Source organism: Meleagris gallopavo, chromosome 9, assembly GCF_905368555.1.
Source record: "Meleagris gallopavo chromosome 9, MGAL_WU_HG_1.1, whole genome shotgun sequence".
NCBI classification, from domain to species: Eukaryota; Metazoa; Chordata; class Aves; order Galliformes; family Phasianidae; genus Meleagris; species Meleagris gallopavo.
This window is the reverse complement of record NC_139412.1, coordinates 9,178,705-9,200,922: the sequence shown is the minus strand read 5'-3', so window position 1 is coordinate 9,200,922 and position 22,218 is coordinate 9,178,705. Positions and strand designations below refer to the sequence as shown.

Sequence of the window (22,218 nt, the reverse complement as noted above, 5' to 3'; positions counted from 1 at the left end):
GCCCGAAGATCCTTATCTGCGTCCCAGAATAGCACTTGTCTCCCTTCTCTTCCCTCAGTGACTGGGAAGCTGCAGTGTTTTCCCCTTTTTCCCCAAATTCTGCTGGGCCATGAAGGCTGGCGTTGCCGCCCTGACAGCGGGCATCCTGGGCAGCACGGCCATGCTGCTCTTCCTGCTCGCCTTCGGGACGGACTACTGGCTGCTGGCTGCGGACATGTGCGGGGTCATGGGGGACGGAAACAGCACCCACCAGTCCAGAGAGGTAAATCCACAACCAGGTTATTCTAGGAAAGAGACAGCTTTCATTTAAATAATTTGCTCTACAACTGTTGAAAAGCGGCACAGCTACCTTTAATTTAGGTGTTGGCAGCTTTAGCTCCATGGTGATATATATGCTTATTTAAAGTGACCTGTTAATGCAAAAAGTCATCCTGAGCTCCCTTGGATGCCCCATCTCTGGAGGTGCTCAGAGCCAGGTCGCATGGGCCTGATCTAATGGATGGCAGCCAGGCCACAGAACGGGGTTGGGACTGGATGGGCTTTGAGGTTCCTTCAAACTCAAGCCATTCAATGATTCTGTGAGTGTTTTGACAGTAAAAATGTCTAGAAAACTTGAAAACAGTGCTTCTGTATTCTGGCAGATAGGAATGTTAGGGAATGAAAGGCAAAAATGTAAGAGCTTTACTTGTTGACAGCCTTTGCCTCGAAAAACAAAAGATATCTCCTGATATTTTCTATTAAAAGATTTCTCCACCTCATTTGTTCGTTTAAAAGTAGTTCATATTTTAAAGTGTAGAGCTTGGCAAGCATTTAGATCTGAAGTGAGAGAGCTGTGTTACAGACAGCAAACAGGAGCGAGCAGCAGGTGCATGGCAGAGCCAGCAGTGGTTCCTGCCCATCTCACATGAAGAGGTCTATTGTCAAATTAGGATTTGTGTAGGGTTTCTGTTAGCAAGAAAGATGATTTTTGAATGTTTCCTGTTTTTATGACAGGTGTTTTAGTGCTTAGTAGTCCTATCACATGTTTATAGATCCTTTTGAAAGTGTGCTGTGAGCTGAACTTGCTGCTGTCTGCAAGCCCAAGCAATCGAAGCCGGCTGCATTCCCGGAGCCATCCGCTCTTCTGAAGTATTTCTGAGCTGATCAATGCGTGGCTGCAATTAAAAAATGACAGGAGGTTCCTTGTTGCGTGCAGACTTTTTGTTACTCCAAAGTTCAATCCAATTAGGTTTGATGTTTTCTGGTATGGTGAGTCGCACTGGGTAAGCATCATGATGCCAGCAAGAAATGCTGTCATTTCAGAATCCCATTGTCAATTGTAGGGCACTGTTTGAGTCATGTTTCCAAACGACTTTTTCCACTACTACTACAGAAAAAAAATAAAATAAAATAAAAGATAGATAAAACTGCCTGGCAAAAGACAGCATCTTTTTTGTCTAAAGCAGTGCAATAGGATCCCAAAGGAGACAGAGTCACGGCCAGAGGAGTGCAGCTCTGGTTCCGTGCTTAGGAAACGAAAGTGTTAATTGTTTTGAATTTTGTTAGTGCTGCTGTCCTTTAGAGTGAAAGGCAGGGATGGCATGCAGCACGACACAGACACCTCAGAGGTGTCAGGAATGCTCTTGGCCACGTGTTGCTTTGCCGGTTGCTGAGGCAGGGTGATTCCAGTACCATCAGGAAGAAGTGGGCACTGCTCTTCTTCTTTCCTCTGAGCTGTTTTGTTTCTATTTCAGATGCTATTTCTATGATTCTTAGTTCAGGCACTGGTTGCCTACAGTGGGTTTTACCTTATCTGTCTTTTCCTAAACTAGCTAACTCTATCCCTGATGGACAAGAAGGGTTGTTATCTGCCATGCAGCAGTAAAATGTGCACCAAGTCTACAGCTAGGAAGCCAGTGGGGTCTGCATGACACCATTGCCATAGCTGGCATTTTATCGTGAAAATAAAAGGAGAATCAGAACTCTGAAAGTGGTCATAACTTGATCTATAAGGACTTCAAGGTGAGGGAGCATCTCCCAACACCTCCTTGCTGAGTCCCATCTCCCTTCCCCAGTGCACTGCTATTCCTCTGTAGAGCTTCTCCATCCTCTACAAAATAGAACTTCCTAACAGTTGTGTCTTCTTAACCAAACTGAGCATGAGAAAGATAAAATGGATTTTGGATATGGTTTCAATAAGCTTTTCAGTAATTAGTTTATGACTCAGCACTGCAATATTCCCCCTTCTGGAAAGACCCAGACCTTGCATTCGCAGTCTGGTCTGTGGTTTGCAGTTAGACCAAAAAAAAGAACATTTGTCAGCATCCTCAACTGGGCCATGGGAAAACTGGTGGAGTCAAAGAGTAATTCCCATCTGACATCAGGTTATCATAACCTCTGCAGGTTCAGCAGTAGGAAGAAAACAGGAAACTTTTGGGATGGTGAGCAGGGTTGGGTGTGAGTGACAGCACTGGGCTGCCTTCTGGGGTCAGGTGAGACCTTGCATGGATCCTGCAGTGTGTGAGGGCATTTGACCTGTTGTGTTGGTCACCTCTGAAATTGTTTACTTGGTAATTCCACCTGCTTCCAACTGGTTACAATGGCAGTAGTGCTTCTTTAGGGAAATTGTTTAAGAAGTGGTATCCTTGGCATACCTTTCCAGCTCTGGCAATCAGTGCTTTAATGTCTTTGGAGTGAGGAGAAAATTGTCTGTGAGGATCTGCAGGATCCTTTTTATCAGGATAGCTGTGATAATAGAAATTATTTCAAGGGACTAAAATATTTGTTTTGTAGCTGTGATACGGCAGAAAATCGAGGGCATCAGCTGTCCCTTGACCCCTCCAAAACCAGCTTAAACAGCAGCAATGAACGCACAACCATCCGAGCTAAACACACGTGCTGTGACTAACCTGACATCAGTTTTTCCTTCACTCCCCACAGGCTGACACGCTGGCAGAGGCTGGGACACAGATCCTCACTTTCCATCATGAGGGCTTCTTCTGGCGGTGCTGGTTCTTCGGCGAGGGTCAGTCCACGACCATCTGGACCTTCTGGTACAGTGAGTACCCAGCCATGCTGTGCCTCTTGGTGCTGCAGCCAACCTGATGCCTCTGCATTGTGTTTTGTTCCACTTTTTTTTTTTTTCTTCATTCTCATAATCTCTCCAAAAACAGCTAACGTGGGGCACTCTTCATGGGTTCTTCTTTTGGACTTGCATTTTGCTCTCATTGGGCACCATCACATAGGAACACCATGGTGCCAATTAAAATATCATCCATGAAGATCATCCACCAGCAGGGTTGACTTTGCTCCCATGCACCATGATATTTGTATCCAGCTAAGGTGCGATGAATTTGAACCCATGCTCACCTTGTCCTTAGCACTGCTCTTCAATTCCTGTTTTTCACAGAAAATTGGTTTTACCCCCACCAGGTCAGGCTGCCCAGGGCCCCATCCAACCACGAGCACCTTCAGGTGCTCCCCTTTTGGTTGAGCATTCCCCCTCACACTATTTTCAAGCCAGAAGAAGTCAGGAAACACCCAGGAGTAGGCAGGGGTAGCCCATACAGAGCCAGAACCAAGAGGGTCTGTGCTCCTGGGCACATGAGACCTTTGCTTTCAGATTTTGCCTGTTTTGCTTTTTAAGGTCATGGAAGTCACAAGCGTGAGGATTTCACTGCAAAGAAGCAGAGTGATGCAAAATCATTCTTTTCTGAAAGCACATTCATGTTTAAGAAAAAATCGAAGAAGGTGAAATATATTCAGAGGCAAAAAAAAAAAAAAAAAAAAAAATTAAGGTCTGCCAAGGTTTTCAACATTGCAAAGGCCCTGACCCTCTGCACGATCTGCTCAGAGATGCTTACGGGCTCATGGAGCAGCAGGATAACCCTACTGAGGGATCTGGCTGAAAATAATGCAGGTTCCCACAATCTGTTTATTCCCCAGTGGTTAAAATTTCAGATGGCTTTGCTGTCCCTCAGACCCTGACCTCTGCTTTCTGTGAACTGTTACTGCCACTGTTCAGTAGAACAGAGCAGAGTTTTTCACATGGAATTTTTTTGATGAAAAAGACTGGAGAGAGGGAGCTTGCTATCTAATATTATACAGGAATACATTATACAATACAATGTTACCTGAAGTAAAATGACTCTTTCTGATAGCTGGCAAATTTTTATTACTTCTTTAGGTATTTATTATAATAGGATTGATCATGGCAAATTAATTTGCTGCTCTCATGGATGTAATAATTAATTCAATAGGTATTCCATAGTCAATTTAGCATGAACTAATGTCCACCTATTATAAAGTGTTCCTTTGAGCTGGGGAACATATTTAAATAAGTGTCCAATCATTAATTAATTCATTTAACATTCATTCTATTACTGTTAATCACGATAAGTCTCAGTGGTATTAATATTGATGGGGCACATCCACTCTAATTGTGCTTTCCTTTCTTACCAACCGAAGAAAGGAAAGGTACCCTGGCTCTGGTACCCAAACCCCTTCTCCCCTTGCTCGTGGTTTCTGGAGCAAAACAGCAATGGGAATACTGATGTCAGTTTGCCATCTGAACTATGTAACTATGGTTTTGCACAAAATTAAAGCAAATCTTTCGTTGTTCTTTTGCAGCCAGCCAAGCGCACCCCAAGCACTGCATGCACGGCTACCTGTTCCCCATGCCCATTGTCCTGGGGCCCTTCCCACATCCCTCATATGACACGACTGCAGGTGAGTCACTTCCCAGCTCCATTTTCAAGCCGTGGGGCCAGGAAGCATGTTGTGTGCTATGTGTGTCCTATTGCCAATCCTCATGGCCAAGCATGACCAGGGAAGCTCCTTGCAAAGTGGCCTCAAGTGGCTTCCTGGGAGAGCGCCAGCATTGATTTGTTGCGAGACAAAATAAACAAACACTGGAAAATCAGTTAAAGACCAAATTGTCAGAAGATCCATCGCACTTATTTTTAATACCTCGAATGCGACACAGTTGGAAAGCTTTCCTTTCAACTGGTTCTCTTTTTATTTATGTTTCTCTGTATTTTCAGAGTTCTTTAATGAATCAGCTGCTGCTAGGAATTTTAATTTGCTAAATTGGTGGCAGCAGCTAGAATTAATTCCATGATCTTTTTGGAAATGAATTGATTTCTTTAAATAGTGTGCATCACTCTGCGTTGCCTCTGGGGATTCAGGGCAGGCATACTGCACAAACAAACATCTTGACCTTTTCCTTAGCCTTTAGCAGTACCTTTTTTTTTATTTTTTATACTTTTTTTTTACGAGAAATTAATTAAAAAAAAAATATTTGTCAGTAGGAGCATGTGAGAGAGAGCATCTCACTCCTTTTGCTGTGTCGGATCCCTGCCTCAGGGAGCAAGCTGAAATGTGAAATAGATGGCAGAAAGAGAAGCCCATTGTGGGCTGTGTATGGCAGGCACATGGGCAAATGTTGGCTTATTTTTCTGTTTAGGAGGGAGTGGTACAACTCCAGTTTTTGAATGATCTCAATGGTAAACACAGGGATTTTTCTGTGCTAAATAAAGGGCCCTTCAGCCATCTGTCGCTGCCCATCAGCCTGTGCTACGCAGCCTCTGCAGCTGCCTCCAAAATGCCTTTTGGGGACTGCCCCGGTGCTGAGGCTGCTGCGGTCCTGCTGCTGAACTGGTCCTGATGAGCTCATCCCTGGGGAGATGGGGACATGTTGGCACAAGATGAGGACGTGATGGCATGGACATGGGGACATGTCGGTATGGAGGTGGGGACATCTCAGCACCCTCATTCAGGGAATTGGGATCTGCACCAACCGCGCTGCCAAGCGTTGGGCAATCAGCATGGAGCAGCTTTTCTGACGTACACTTTTATTTTATTCCCAGCCAGTCCATACTCAGATGCAAATTATGACAAAACAGGAGGCCATCCAAGAAGTGGGTCCTCCAGCTATTACCTGCGCCAGAGATAATTCTGCCTTATCTGCATCCTCTTAGGCTCCCTGAGAGAAATGGGTGACAGGAGGTTAAACATTAAAATGAATTCTGTGGTTTTGGAGAGTTCAAGATACTTATCTCTCCCTAAGTGGCTCTCCTGACAAAATGGCTTAAAATGAGCAAAACGCATCTTCTCTGTATCATTTTTCTTTCAAGTGTGAGTCATTTCAGCATTGCTGTTTTTGCTGATGCTCAGCTCAAATCTCTCTAACTCATGCTTCTGAGCAACAAAAGGCAATGGGAGCAGTGGGAGTTGGTGGTCTGAGCAGACCAGATAAACTGGGGGAAATGGGAAAAGGTTTGGAGAGTTTGTACCTGAAGACCCCTCACTGCCCACACCTGGGGCTGTCCTCCCTTCTCACATACTCTCTGGTGTGGTTTCCTTGCAAACACTTTCAGCCCCATATTCTCATTCCAATCTTAGTGCTAGGTCGTGACACACAGCCTGAACTTGCATTCTGCACCCAGACAACAACATACTGGCTACAGCTCTGCTCAACACCAGCAGCAGCTCCCTGTTGGAGAAACTGTTCATGACCCCAGTGCTCACCATCATTTTGTTGCCCAAGCTGGCACTGATGCAGGAGTTCCACGTAGCCTTCTAAAAGCCCATCTGAGCTTCCCTTCCTTTTCCTCCGACTCTCTTTTGGCTTTCATGCAGTGTACAGAGGCTTCTGGACGGCGTTCATCATACTGGCCGTGGCTGCTGGACTGGTGGGAGGACTGCTGCTGGTGTGTGGTGTGCCCTTTGTCAGTGCCAGGTCCTACAAAGTGGGCGGCGGGTTCCTGATAGCCTCCGGTAAGCCAACAGTGGTAATCAGACACACGGGACAGAAAAAGAGTGTGCACAGCCCACTGCATGCAAGGGAATGGGGTGGTACCCAGTGATGGGGAGGCACACAGTGATGGGTGGCAAACAGTGATGTGGTGGTCTCTAGGGATGCTGGGGAGGGATTGGTTTTCTGATGGGAGCAGTGGTGAATTGGAATAAATGTTCCCCTTTCCCAGGTGAAAATAAACTTCTACACTGAGCCAAGCTTTAGGAACATAGTTCTTAGTGCTAAGGAGCCTGGGAATTGGGAAACATACTATTTTTCTTCTACAGCCTTGTATGATATCCAGAGCCTTTTTATTTTAGTAATGTCTGTAGTTGCATTTATCCTAGGCAGTGATCAGCCACTCTCTTTTCTGCCAGCGTGCCTTCGTATTTGAGCCTCTTCTGTCCTTGATCTGCTAGAACCTGGAGAACCACCATGCAATGAAAGGCATACCCAGCAATTCAAAACTGGAGGGCTGGTTTTTAATAAAATCTGTAAAGATAAAGCAGTGTCACAGCAGGAAAATGAATTAAAAATAGGCATTGATTCATTATCCCCACTAGCATTACAAATTAGTCCACTGAATTATCACTTGGGCCTTTTCTGTATTTGAGAGGGAATAACTGGAGAAGTACTTGATTTATAACTGTGACTCAAACTTGGAAAAAAGCTTTTTTTTTTCCCCCCCACAATGCAAGCAGTTAAAGGTTGGAGCTCTGATGAGTCCTGCCAAGTGAATAACTTTGTAATGAACTCAAGCCTTCCTCTGAAATTAATTTTGCTTAATTATGGGCCCTGCACCAGGTTCTGATTCCTCAAGCACTGAATGAATCAAACACAGGCTAGCATCTTTTCTCTCATTTTGGGCTTTTTGTGTGCTTAAGTTTTTTGGACTCAAAAACATTCATGAAAATGACTTAACAAGAGAAGTCCCAAAATGAAGTTTGGAAGAACTCCACCCACATTCCCCTTGTTATCCCCTTATTATCTTTTACTTTTTTTCCCTCCTGTTATTTAGCTTTTCGTTTCACAGGCTCTCCCCCAGTCTCCATCTTCTCCAGATGTACTAATAATTAACCACGTGATTCCACCTGAGATGGTTGTTAACATGAAGCTAGATCACATCTATCTATTTGACTAAAAAATCTGGGAGGCACTAAATCAATGTGGCCCTACCTGCCTCTGCTAATTTGCTTTGCATTTTGTCCAATTTTCCATTTGCCTCTGGGTCTTCAGTTATTGAAGTAAGCCCAGCAAGCCTGTGGGTATCTGCTTATCTCTCTCTTATACAGTTTAATAAATGCTCAGTTGGGTTTAATTTTTTTTCTAAAGGTAAATTTTATGTGGTTGTACACATAGAAATTTCATTTGGGAATGCAAGATATCTTGCTCTCAGACCTTCATTAGGTGCCAGTGCCTTCTGGTGATCAGTGCTGGCAATCTGATGTGTGCATGAGCTGAAGTGGCTGAGATAGGGCTCAAGCACCCAAATCCTCCGCATGGTCTAAGTGAAACCTAGAAGAATGCAATATCTTTTCAGGAGAGCTTGCTTAGAGTTTCAGCTGATTATTGTAATTTTTTTTTTTTTGGTTACTGAACTCAAGCTTATCAATCCTGCTTGAAAATAATGTCCAAGTGAATGCAGGATGCACCTCTCATTATTTCCTCATCACTCCTTCTAAAAACTGTCAGGTGACAATACATTTAACTAGCATCACAGTGACATTAGGCAAACGCTGCATTGCATCTGTATTGAAATTCCTGGGTTGTGTTCCCTTGTGCTCCTTGGTTTCCTTTGGGTGTTTTAGCAGCCATGCTTATAAGTGAGAATAGGCTTCACCAGCCTTGGGGCAGCTCAGCTGCTGGAGGGAGGAATTGTTCTGCTGTGTCCTGGGTGATGCTAAGGAATACAAACAGGATCTCATTACCAGCTCCCCTGGAAAGGTAGAAATACCAGTAAATATGCAATCCATGCTTCTTCCAGCCACTGTGGTCCCCATGCTGGTTCTCCAGCACACCTGGCCCCAATCATTTCAGCAGGTCTCAGGCTCTACATGAGCAGCAGAAACTGATGGATGGGGAAAGGCAGCTGAAGGTCATTCCTCCATTCCCTTATTATGAACATCTCAAAGAGGCAAATGAGTTGCTGATTGTCAAAGTTAATTTTTCTCACAATTAGAAGATTACATGCAAGTTCAGGTGCTTCCACGGAATAAGAGTTGAAGACTGAGTTCATTCACCTGTCCCTACTCTTAAGGGCTATAAAGGTATCACAAGAATAAGTGAGAGAAAGCAGAAGGCAGACTTCCATTCACTCACCAGTAGGATGCAGCTCTCCCAGGCTCAGGTGGCTTGTAATTAGTCCTGGATGGAGGAGAAAGATTGAATGCCCCACTCCAGTCTGCCTGCAATTTGCCCTTTCCTGCAAGGTGCTACTGACCTCATCAGCTGGAGACTGAGTTTTGCAGTTAATTTTTTCTGTACTTGCCTAATGAACGGAGTCAAAGAGGCATGCTGGGTTTGCTGCTTCACAGAGTGGTACTGGAAAAAAAGGTTTCTTTCAGTTTGCTGACTAAGACACCAAGAAATAACTTCCTGCATATAGGAAGCCATTAGGGGCAAGTGCGAAATGAAGATGTCTTTCTGCTACAGCTGCTACAAAAAGCATCTGAAGGTGGTGGCTTTTGGTTTCCTTTTCTCACTGTGGAGACTAAATAAATCCCAGGGACTCCTTGCAACTCCAGAGTGATTATTCTAGGAAAGAAATCATTTTGCATTTTCTTGTCTTAATGTTCTGAATTTTGGTGCCAAGTCTGTGGCTCTACCATCACCTTCACCACCTGTTTAATGAGAAAACAATGACATTCTTTGAAGATTCCCCAGGAGCTGCAGAGGGGCAGGTAGGCTTTGGTCTGCCCAGAAAATGAAAATGAGCCTCAGATAATCTGGTTTGCCCAGGAATAAAACAGCAACAACAACAACAACAACAAAATGTTACTTAAAGAAAAACAGAAAATTCTGGGGAAAAAAAACCCACTACCATACCCGTGTCCTCTGTCCCTCTGGGACTACTTTTTTTGTGTGTGTGTGTGTCTCTTACAGTAGGTATTATAAGTTAATGAAATATAAATTGATCTTTAAAAGAGCACTTTTCAAGGTTCAGTTGCTATCTAATTAATTTAATTTTAAATTACATCAGTAATAAAGGCTTAATTGCCTTCTTATCAATATATTGTATTTTGTAAAGAACATGTGACTATTTAAGCATTCAATCATTTTCTTAAAGTAGAATAATTGGTATTTTAAACATACAACTATCATATTAAGTGTAAAATATTTATTTGTGCATGTAATTTCAAGTGGTATCACAATCTCAATGAACATGCAAATGTTACACCAGCTGCTGTTTAACTCCTAGCCTGCCTTTGCAGTGCCCATGAGGACTTGTCTATGGGAGGGAGAACGGTCTGAGATAGCAGAGTGTGGTGATGTGAAGTGTGTTGATACGGTTACACAAATTTTTGATTTTTAAGATTCAATTCCCAGTTCTAGGGCATAGGAGGCAGTTTAATAAATACGACAGCTTAGGATGAGTAGCTTCAACTTCTATACTACCCCTAGTGAGGGTTGAGGAATGTTTTGGACTCTCATTCTAGGCTACAAGATGTGAAACAGGGTGTTATAGCAACAATATGTGCTTACATCACTATGAGCAGAAAGACAGCCCAACACTGCTGTGTGTCCTCCGAGCAAAGTTTCACTGAGCTCCATTGCTATGCAGATAGATCACTGTCAAGCCATATCCACAGCCTATGCATAGCATGGAAGCTGGATTTTCTAGTGCATAAGCTGCTGGGGGGAATAATTAAATATAGTACAAGCTACCTTTAGTTTAAAAATTGTAAGGGGAGGAATGAAATCCTGCAGAACACATCCACAGAACTGTGCAATGATTTGTCAACTGTATTAATTTCCAACTGTTCACTTCTATTATGAAAATACCATCATCTGTGATGTATTTCTTCCATATATGTATGCACGTGTGTGTCTGTCTATATGTTATATGGCACTGTTTAAAAATGGCAAGCTTCTAGCTGTGAAGTGGTGAGATATTACTGATGTAGCTTCAGATCTGTCATCACACCATCACCATTTAATGTTAATATATGTTGACTTTTAAATGCATTGTATATATTCTTTAATGCAATGAAGCATTGTAATGCAATGTAATTATGCAAAGTAACATTGGGACCACACTGTTTTTTTGTTGTCTGCTTCATGCAGATCCTCATCACTATGAGTTATGGGGTGCTGCAATCAGAATAGCAAAATGAGGTACCTGCCCTCCACGTGCTTTTCAGACATGAGAGGGCTGACCTTCAAGGCCTTCTATGGGGATATATACAAAAATAAAAGGCACTGGGGCTGATGGGTGAGCTGCTGAGGGAGATTTTGACTTTGAGGCCTGGAGTGCCCTCAGCCCTTTACCACCTGGCTTGTGGAGGGTCTCACATGCTAATGCTGGGTCATAAAAAGACTCCATGGCCTCCGGAATGAGCTGTTTGACTTTGCTATTGAGTTACTCACCTGAGGCTGATGTATCGTGGCCATTAGGACATGAAGGGGCACTTCTGTGAGCTGGGGCAACCAGCCAAAGTCTGTGGGGCTCTGTTTGCAGTAGGTTCAGCAACAGGAAGTGCTTGCTACCAGTAGGACCAGTCCACAGGTCTTGGTATTTCTGCTGGAAATAGGATCTGATATTTGGAAGAGCATCTCTTTCCTCTCTTTTCCTCTTTTCCTGCCTCCTTTGTCAGGGAAAATCTGACAAATGTCACCATTCTGCAACACTAGCCTGAAAAAATAAATGTGAACCTGTTGCAATTTTTTCTCACTTTTAACCTTTCTGTATTTCATACGCTGGCTGTAATTGGAGAATAACCACCTTTGTCTCTCTTCTCAGGAAGTTTATTTCTCCTGCTCCTTTTCCTCTTTGTGCTGTGGAAGGAGTTTGTGGCCGATTTCCAAAAGTACATCCTCCTGGAGAGGAGCGAGGTGTGCCTGGAGGAGGCTCCCGTACACGTGTTCTATGGCTGGTCCTTCTTCCTTGCTGCCGCCGGCGTGCCCTTGTCGCTGCTCTCTGGGCTCCTCTTCTTCCTGATCGGCAGAGAAATGACAGAGTCACTTGAGTAAGAAAAGGTGCCGAGAAACTCTTGGAGAAAATTGTTGATGCTCCTTGTAATGAAACATACCCAAGTTTTGAAGATTATGTCGTTTTTCGTAGCTGTAACTTTTGGCGTAGGTGCATGACTGAAGTCAGTGTTATGTGGAGGCAGGGGTGGAGCACTTAGCATGCAAACACTCTTAGTCCTGTAGGCATCTCTCTGGACTGTGCCGCAGTTTCAGGTGGGAGGACCAGCCTTCGCTGTGGCCGGCAGCCACCATGGCTCGCCGCTGCCAGCGCGGCCCCATCCATGTTCAGCAGCACTGGAAGTTCCCAGCATTCCCAGCATCCTCGTTTCCTCTAAGAGGCAATCGAATGTGGCTGTGGGGGTGTATGCTCTGACATCTTCTTCTGAGAAGCAATTAAGGATGATTTTTTTTAGCATGCTCTAATTGACGTCAAAGGACAACCATTTTAATGGAATGTCTGGAAACATGAGAGTTTTTTTTTTCATTAAAAGCCCCGATTCTGAAGATACAAATGTACCTGTGCCTAACCTAACTCGTAATAATGACTAAACCAATTTCTGTGGTATGCAACATGAGATGTATTAATTAGTATTCCTTTAAAGCACTGTGCTACAATGCATTTAAGATTTTCCCTGAACAGAGAATCGTGGAAATTTGCAATCCAAAACTGAAAATTGGAGCTGAGGGAAAGAAAATGGGAGCAATGATGCTATGATTTTTTTTTGTTTGTTTGTTTTTATGGTAGAGTCTGTCAGCCAGCTCAGCATGGGACCCTGTTGTATTCCACCTAGCATAAGAGCCAGCTCTGAAAAGACTTATTATATACAATTTATATATTTTTTAATTCTTGCAATTGCTCAAGTGTACATTGTCTGACAGGTTAAAGTGGTCCCACTAAGAGTAATGCATACTAATGCTATACAAAACGATCTAAATTCAGGAGGTGATGTCATTTATCCTGTGTACGTGAAGGTTTGTAGACACTTGAGAAATGACAAAGAGTTCATCTTGTGTTTTTCAGTCAAGATCTTGCTACTTTGAAGTAGTTTGTTGGGCCCTTGCTTGCTGAATTCATCTGCATAAATTTTAAATTAAACTTACTAAAAATACATGCTTTTCTATGGATGTCAAAGTTTATGGTAAACATATATTTCCAAAGCTTTATGTCATACTACTGACTCAGTATATTTAATTAATAATGTAATGTAAACCTCTTCTAGAAAGCAGCGAAGACGCTTGGCAGTATAAAAATGTTTGTTAATGCTCTTCCTAAAATATTATTCAAGTCTGGCATTTCTTTCCTTTTGGAGTTCTAATTACTCTTTTACAAGACTCGTGGCATACACAGAGTGAGAAATCGTAATTCCCACATGTAAAGATTAGTTCTTTCGTATGAATAGCAGGCTTGTTCTATGGTTCTTCAGTAAAACTCACATTAATTTCCATTAAGGGGAATTTCGTTTGACTAGAATTGTTGTATACAGGTGAAAGTCATGCATTTTTTCCCCAGTGACTAGATGCTTCATGACATTACAAACACACTGATATTTCAGTGTTTTAGCTGGCATTTTTAAACTGTTTTTTTTTTTTTTTTTAATTTCTCTCTCTTTGGGTTATGCCTGTGCCCCATCAGTTCTTCAAGTCATAATTTCTCACTATAAAGTCTCTTTGAATAATTTTTGTCATGTAATTATCTATTCAGTGTAGAGATGAACACTTACGGTCACAAAGAATAAAAGTATATAACCCAGGAGCAGAAGAGGTCAAGATTTACAGTCACTTGCCTTTCACTGATCCCATAAAACAATCCAAGCATGCAGAAATGATGATCCCATAAGAGACACCAGGGCAGAAGTATGAGAATGCAGCAAGAAATCCATCAGACTTATTGATATCTGTGAAGCTGAGGATCCCTGAAGTTGTGAATACAGAAGTGAGTTTTATATTACAGAATGAAATATTTATTAACTTTCTCCATCTGTTCTTTAAAAAATTTAGTTTAATGTCATCAAGGCATTTATGGAATACATTTAGCTTAATCATGCATTCATGCCTTAGGGAGTAAGCCATCCCTGGAGACTTGCTCCTTCTGGATCAGCTCTAGAACAAGCAATAGTTTAAAACTCATTCTTTTCGAAATCATGACTTTGAATCATTCTTGAATGGAGAGTGTATTTTTTGTTGTTGTTTTTAAACTCTAATATTGAGCAGATTCTAATAATCACAACAGTAAGGATATAGCAAGTGATATTATAGACTGGCACAATTAAATTAACTAGCACCTATAATAAAATGCAACATCTGTAGTCAGCACAAGATTGAACACATGTTGGTGGACTAAAAAGTTTTTTGGCCTCGTGTTTTTCTTGTGGCAAGTATGCCTTATACAGACAAAATTTTGTGTGAGAATCATTATTTCTGGAGGAGAAGCTTAAAAAAAAAACAAGTTGATGGACTCAGCAGCAGGGTTTGAAATTGTGGAAACCACGGCCTCTTTCATCTGTTGCATGTAAAGAAGTCTGATGAAAGGATATTATAGAGTACTGACAAGGACCTAATTCTGATCCAAGTTTTGTCATTATAAATCATGACTAATTCCAGAGACTGCAGTAGACTCTTATCACTGTTAAACATCTGTAAGTCAGATCAGTACTGAGACTAATAAATACATTCAAAAATGCATAATTAAAACAGTGATTTCACATCACTGATGAATTTTAGTCAAGGATTTCTTCAAGGATGCTTTTCTCACATTAGCATTTGACGTTAGTAAGCAATGAATTATTCCATTTTTTCTTCCCAACATCTGGGACACTTCCTGCTTTATTTGCTACTTGCTGAGCACTCTGCAGGAAATATTAATGAATCTTGGGTGTTAAAGTATAGGCCTTGTGGATCACACACACAGGCAGCGTAACAGAATAGACTCTATGTGCCTTGAAATTAAGAGACTTGATTTTGGTGAAGTAAGGTAATGGGAGATTTGTCAAATAGGTGGGAGACATGGGGAGTTGGGATGCTACCCGAAGAAGAATTCTCTGTAGCTCCCTCATTCAAATTCCTCTCCATCACTTTCTCCCAGGGGAGGCAAAAAAATAGTGATAACAGGCTTTTCCTTGGTCAGATCCACACTTTTACTGGTGACTGAGAAAACTAGCATCCAGAAATTCCCTAAGGTAAGGTGCTAGGTGAGGGGCAACAACCTCAAGAAGGGATGGACCAGATCTCCCCAGCATGACAATAGCACTGCTGTGCCCTGCAGCTTTCTGTCACCACTGGCAGACTGGGATTGTTTCATCTTTCTTGATAAATCCTGTGGTAAAACTTCACGTTCAGAGAGGTCTGCAGCTCTTTGGAGCAACCTGCAAAGATCTGATTTGAATAGCAGAGGCAGGAGATCTTCCTTTGATACTCCACATCTGGCCAGGAAGGTGAGAGTTGTGTCTACTTCAGAAAACAGCTGTTGTCTTCTTTGTGCAAACAAGTATGAACAGAGAGTCTCCATTCTGAGAGTGAAGGTGTGAGCCCAACTATGAGCTGGGGCCCATCACAGACAATGCCAAGGTGCATCCTTCCTTTCCCAACTGCTAGGGTTGGTGTTTGTGGACTTAGGAAGGGGCATGATGCAGGATGAGACCAATGGAACACACTGACACCCAAGCAGAAGGCTGAGGATAAGCCTTCATTGTGCTTGTGACATGCCTGTAAGCACTAACTCATGTCAGGAGATGGTTTTTCTCTTCAGTAATGAAGAGAATTGAGGATATTAACCGTAAGATAACCAAAATGCACTTAGGTGTATAATTTCACTCTGGAATGGCTTACTTTCACCCAGCAGGACTTGCAAAACTTTCTACTTGTTCTGTGTGTCCAGAAGAATCCAACAGGGAGTGCTTTCACCTTAGTTACGCACACTTCCAACACTTTGATGGATGTATGTATGAAAATGTCTGCAGAGAGAATGTCTCTGTACACTCTGCTCCTTGTGGCAACTGGGCATCACCAGTGCTCGGGGTCCCAACCTTGCAGCCAGCCCAAGGCACACAAGGGAAGAATGAGGTGCTCAGGCTTTACCTCCCTCTGGACGGGGATGTAACAAGAGGAAGTTCCCACAGACTCTGCCCTGTCTGCTCCTGCTTGGCACAGCAGGAGCTGACAGCCCTTATCATGCTGAGTCAGCGTGTTTGAAGGCACCTCAGCACTCACACCGAGCACTGCCTGGGAATGAGAGGGCACAGATGGGATGCGGCAAATGAAGGCAGGAACAAAATTAAAATAAACAAGAAAATATAAGCTAGCTCCATGCTTGGTGTGCAGGACTGTACATTACCACAGGATTAAGTTGTATCAGCTGGAGTACATTTTACAAGAGTGCACAGCACCTCAATCCTATAATCAATAAGCTGTACATGCTGCAGCACAAAGAGCTCTTATCTGGAATTCCACTTTGAATTTAGTGAATTTATTTAATCCCTGATGTCTGCAGAGCACCAGTCCTCTCTTCTGGGTTAATTTATTTATTCCGGTGATCTATTTTTAGTCTTTCAAGTACTTGACATTTGAGAAGTACATTTTTTTCCCCTACTTCCCTAAAAAAGCATCTGAATTGAAAAAAATACTTCACCTACAGAAATGCATTTGTTTCCTCATTCATTTCACCACTCTTTCTCTTGGGACACAGAGCCCCGTCACCATGCACTGAAAGGATCAGGGAAGGCTCCTTGCCACCCTGCTTGGCTGAGCCTTTCTCCACTTCAATGCTGAGTATTCAGAGGATCTTCTCTCTTTCTTCTCATCTCTTTCCCATGAATACTCTCTCCACCTCTTCAAAACAATTATCTATTTTTAAGGTGTATCCAAGGTGCTGCATTTAGCTCCAGAGTTGTAATGAGTGCATGTGATGCTCTCATCTTCTAGAACGTGGTATTAGTCACACAAACTCTTTCCTGGTGTGTGGTGAATAAATGCTGTTGATTCTGAAAAATGGTGTTGATTCTGAAATAGAGGCATCAATTTTGAATCTCTTCTTGCAAAAAAAAAAAAAAGAAAAAAAAAAGAAAAAAAAAGAAAGAAAGAAAAAGAAAAAAAGGTAGGGAAATTTATCAATTTAGACAAATCAACCACTGAATTAGCCCCAGCAATTTCTGATGTGAGTTCTTCGCTCACATACAACGATACATCAGATCATCTCTCACACACAGTCTGCCTCCCAAGCCACACACAGCGCTCCTAGGATCAAGGTCATTACCAAGTGAGCCCAGTAATTAGCTCCAAAACCCAACCGTTAATCACATTTATTGCATTGTTCTTGTGTCGCATCCCAACAGCATTCCTTCCACTAAGAGTAAATCCCAACGCCGGAAGAAATGTTTCAGTCTCTCGCTCTTATAAACAATAAATTCATCTATAAAATGAGCACCAAAGAAGCACTTTTCATGCTTTCATCTGCAGCTGTCTGGCTTCACTCACCCAATTTACACAATTTGGGGTGGGAAGAACCCATCCTACCATGACCCCTGCGGTTTTTTCCTGCAATTTGGTTCTGCAGGTCAAGAACTCTTCCACAACATTCTGTGTGCATTGTGAGAATCGGTTATGCTAACACAAACACCTCTACTTTACACATTAAATATATATAAAATGACTGCCTTTCTCTGCAGAGAGCCTTGCCTGTGCCACAGCCACTTCAAAGGCTTCAAAGCAGTGGTGCCTGCAGCGAGGGCTGCAGCTGGGAGCAGGAATGCTGCTTTCAGCTGACACCAGAGCTTTCAGGATCTTAGGGCATGACGCATTTTTTCATTCATTTTAAATTAATTTAATTGGAAAAAAAAGATTTGAAGGAGAAATAGGGGACTAGGCACCAGGCAGCAGCTCCAGCGATTCTTGTTGGTGCCACTCCTCCATGTTAATGCATTGGTTCTGCAGGCAAAAATAGATAGCTTTGCTCTGAGATGAGCCACAAAGCTGTCTGCTGGATGAAAAGATCCTCTGCATATCACAGGCAGGAGATGAGGGCTGTGCTGTGGTTGTGAATATAGTTCTATACTGGGACGCAGCATCCCATGCTGCCTACGTAACGGTAACACATAGAGAGGAAATTCTGCTTTTTATACACCAGAGTAGAGCTTCCCTATCCCATCCCATAGAAGAAGGAGAGAAGATATGCAAGCTTAACACCATGATTTACATCAAAATATAACCACTGATATACACCAATGTGGGTGCCTCATACCTGGAGGTGCTCAAGGCCAGGTTGGATGGGGCCACGAGCAGCCTGATCTAGTGGGGGTATCCTGTGATGCCAGCTGCAGGGAATCTTGCATTTCTCTAGGTCTGGCTGGCAGCCCTGTTACCTCCTGGCTGCACGCCCTCTGCAACGCTGCTTACTCTGTCATTTAGCCAAAACATTGGTTAGTTTGAATCAGTGGAGCATCACGACTGCAATGATTCCATTGATTGCGTGTCCTGGGCTCTGCCCAGCCTCAAGTACTTGCAGCACTGTGAGGAGATGCTGTGCTTCACGTTCTCCCGATGGCCAGGCTACAGCAGATTTTGGCAAAAACATTCTGCGGAAATACAAAAAATTCATACAAAAATTAAATGGAAAGTTGTGGACAAATCTCCAGCCAAGGTCGTAAAGACATAAAAAAGCTGAGCTTGGGATGGAGTGTTGGGAGCATCCTCAGCAGGAAGAGGGCTTGTGTCTTGCTTCACTGGAATGTGGTTCTGACCTAAATTATAATAAAACTCAGGGCAAAAGCTGAATCAGTCATTTAATTTAGCAGTGAAATCATAAGCGAAGCACTACACTACCTGGTGAAGGGTGCAGTGATTTCTAATTATGGATTATACAGCTAATCAGCACCAATCAACATTTTATGATCTTGACTTAATATTTAATATAATGTTAATTATAATTGCTTTTGCCATAAACTGTGTCAAACACTGGTCGTGCTCCGCTCCCGGCGTGCCGCGCGGCCGGGGCTGCTGGGGAGGGAGCAGCTCCCCCAGACCTGGCAGCCCCCGCCCGCTGCCTCTGCCATCAGTCCTGGTGCTAATTAAGTGGCAGTGAGGCTCAGCCTTATTAGAATGGAGTTTTTATCTCACATAAGTACCTTCCAGCTACAAACAGGGGAAGTTCATTTAATTAAAAATAATTTTAGTGTAAGTTAATGTGAGCACAGTTCAATGACTCTGAAATATGTTTAATTTTTTTTTTTTCTTTTTTTTTTCCTCCTTGCAAAGCATGGCAAGAGACTGCAGGAAAAAAAAAAACAAAAAAAGCCACCACCACCAACAGATAATCTGGACAATACATTCAGACTGGCTTTCAGCATTTAGAACCCCACAGCTTCCTATTCAAATTCCTGCCCAAAAATGCTGGATAGCACATTTGGAAGCTTAACCTGGAAGACTTTCGTCAATGAGAATTTGCTTTAAAGATTTTCTTCAACGATGCTCTTTTCAGAAAATCTTTTTATGACCCGGAGAGAAAGAACCATACAATCATTAAGATTGGAAAAGACATCTAAGATCATCTGATCCAACCATCCACCTATCACCAATATTGCCCACTAAACTGTGTCCCTAAGCACCATATCTCCACACCTGCAGGGACATTGACTCCCCCACGTCCCTGGGCAGTCTGTTCTAGTGCCCAACCACTCTTTCGGAGAAGAAATTTTTTCCTAATGTTCAAGCTACTGTCCTCAGTGACCATTTATAAATGATTTTCAGCATCCCTAAGAAAGACGTACCAGGAGGAGCATGGCTCGCTTAAAGCACACCCAAATTTTACAGCAAAGGACTTGTAGGCAAAATACAGCACGAGAAATCCCTTCCAACTTTGAACCTTTCGCCATCCCACTGGATAAATCAGGAACGTTTATGAAATTTGGAGCTTCTGATTACAACAGAAGCAAGGAGTACTGAGTGGATATTTTATAGATGACTGTGCTTTGGCAAAGGGACATTGTCTCTAAAAAGAACAGAAGTTTTTCTTGCACATTACTTCATCAAAGTTTTTCATGTTTTTTAAACTCATCCTCTTTTAACGTGAAGCTCACCAGATATACAAAACTGTCTGTCTGAGGAGTGAAATCCCATAGCAGCCAAGCCAACACCACACACATCTCAGAGACACTGGGCTCATTACAAATAAAATTGATGTAGTTGAGTCAAACTGCCTTATATGCTTACAACATGACATGGCTTCAAGGAGATGACTTGGAAATACATTCTCCTCTTCATCTCATTATCAAGCACCAGAAAGTATATAAAGGGCATTTAAGCTGTACGTCACAGAACACGTGCATACCTACACCCAGAAGTTCAGCCCATCTCCTGGAAGCATCACAAGTGGACAAGTTTCTCCCCAGCCCTGGAGCAACTTTACATTCTCTTGCCATTTTACACAGTCCCTGTGTCTTCCCAGGCCCTCTGAAGGCCTTTCTTATTTCTACTCTTTAGTAGTTTGGCTGAACAAATAAATTGAAGTGAATAATTCATCTACTGGATTTCACCCCTTTTTCAGTATGCAATTTCCTTTGATGGAATCATTATTCACAATTATTTACTGAATAGTTTAAGTAAGCAATTCTCTGGCTGTAGATGGGTGTTGAGCATTTTGCTGCAATTATTTAATGGCTGAAATGTAAGCTCTGCTGGTAAGTACGACTGCTCACAAGTTGCATCTCTAACCTCATGTCTACGCTTGAGGTCATTAGTCCCACCATGTACAGAGCACCAAAAGTCCTCTTCACAGCCCTGATAGACACAGGTTCTGCTCTAGTTTAAATGTGGGGAAAAGCACCATTAGCAGCATTGCTGGGGCTGATGCCTGAGCAGACTCAAGGGATTCAGTGACCTCTGATTTGGCCAAATGATGGCTGACTTCAAGTCAACAGAATGAGACTTGGCCATCAGTTCCAACCTTTTCAGTTATGAGTTCATGCAGGGCATTTTTCAGTCTGCATTTTTTGCTGGCAGGTATGTGCCTAACTTCTCCTCCCTGAGGCCACTAATTGGAGTTAAAAATGTATCAGTTTCTCCTTAAAAAATGGGTATGTTTGGTTTACGTTGGTGTGACTGCTTAGCCAAACCTGCAATGAAGATGCAAAGCCTCTTATAACTGGGACATGGCTTCTCACCTTGCTCAAAACTTGAGCAAGGAGGCAAGATCCTCACAACTAATAGCTAAACCCATCAACTTTCAAATGTAATATATCAGACTTCTTAATATATATAAATCTCTTGTGCTGCTTTACCTTCTCACAGCTCCCATTAACTTAATATTACCTTAAGGAAATTATTCCCACCCTTCTCCCCACCCCATAGCAATACCCCCATCAGTGTAATTTGCCATCACTCACACAGTTATGTAAAGTAGTTATATCACCATAATACCTCTGGTACTGCTACATCAGGGCCCAAGAGGTAAAGTCCTTTCACAGAATCACAGAATCACCAAGGTTGGAAAAGATCTTCAAGATCATCCAATCCAAGCATCCACCTATCACCAAGAGTACTCATTAAAATCCATTATCACCAATAGTACTCACTTTCATCCATTAAAGAACTTCACTCATCACATATGTAGTTACATATGAAGTCCAGTTTCCAGAAAAAGTCAATTAAAGCCCATAACTCTGGTGTGAGCTGAACATGGCTGGGGTCAGGCAGGAATTTCTCCTGTGCACAGCACAGGACCAAACCACACTTATTCCCTTGAGTCTGCTCAGGTATCAGCCCCAGCAATGCTGCTAATGGTGCTATTCCCCGCATTTAAATTAGAGCAGAACCTTTTGTCTATCAGGGCTGTGAAGAGGACTTTTGGTGCTCTGTACATGGTGGGACTAAGGACCTTTTAAGCTTTGCTTAAACCAAGAACTGACCTCCCTGGACGGCTCGGAATCTCACGTTCTCATTTTGAAAGGGAATATTTATCAGCCGGCCACTCTCTGTCCTTGTGCTTACATAGCACAGACTCTACTCACCCTGTGACTGCTGGGATAGAGCCGTGCCACGCATGCTGGCATTGTGTATGAAAGCCCTACTGCCAACGAGGCTGTTCCGATGGGAAGGGTGTCACCTGTTTGTTTGTGAGAAACGAAGGCGGGAACTCTCGAAGAGGAGAGTTCTCAGCAATATCTGCATGCAGGCGGGCATGGTGCGAAACACTGGAGCCAGAGGAGCCCAACATGCTGGGAGCACAGTGTGTGCAGCTGCTGGTGGCAGAGGGAATGTGCAGCGTG

At 42.8% G+C, this 22,218-nt stretch overlaps 1 protein-coding gene across 1 annotated transcript; it reads left to right on the top strand.

Moving 5' to 3' along the window:
* Positions 1 to 13,072, top strand: LOC104912179 (transmembrane protein 182-like). Its single transcript, XM_010715257.3, has 5 exons — positions 1 to 262; positions 2,920 to 3,037; positions 4,609 to 4,707; positions 6,619 to 6,756; positions 11,736 to 13,072. The coding sequence occupies exons 1-5, from the start codon at positions 110 to 112 to the stop codon at positions 11,963 to 11,965; spliced, it is 738 nt and encodes a 245-aa protein (XP_010713559.2). The 5' UTR covers positions 1 to 109; the 3' UTR covers positions 11,966 to 13,072.
* The last annotated feature ends 9,146 nt before the right edge of the window (positions 13,073 to 22,218 follow it).

Excerpts from the sequence above, each read along its gene's own strand:
- LOC104912179 (XM_010715257.3), top strand. The coding sequence starts at position 110 with ATGAAGGCTGGCGTTGCCGCCCTGACAGCGGGCATCCTGGGCAGCACG. Across the intron at positions 263-2,919 it reads GCACCCACCAGTCCAGAGAG|GCTGACACGCTGGCAGAGGC; the intron begins GTAAATCCACAA and ends CACTCCCCACAG. Across the intron at positions 3,038-4,608 it reads CATCTGGACCTTCTGGTACA|CCAGCCAAGCGCACCCCAAG; the intron begins GTGAGTACCCAG and ends GTTCTTTTGCAG.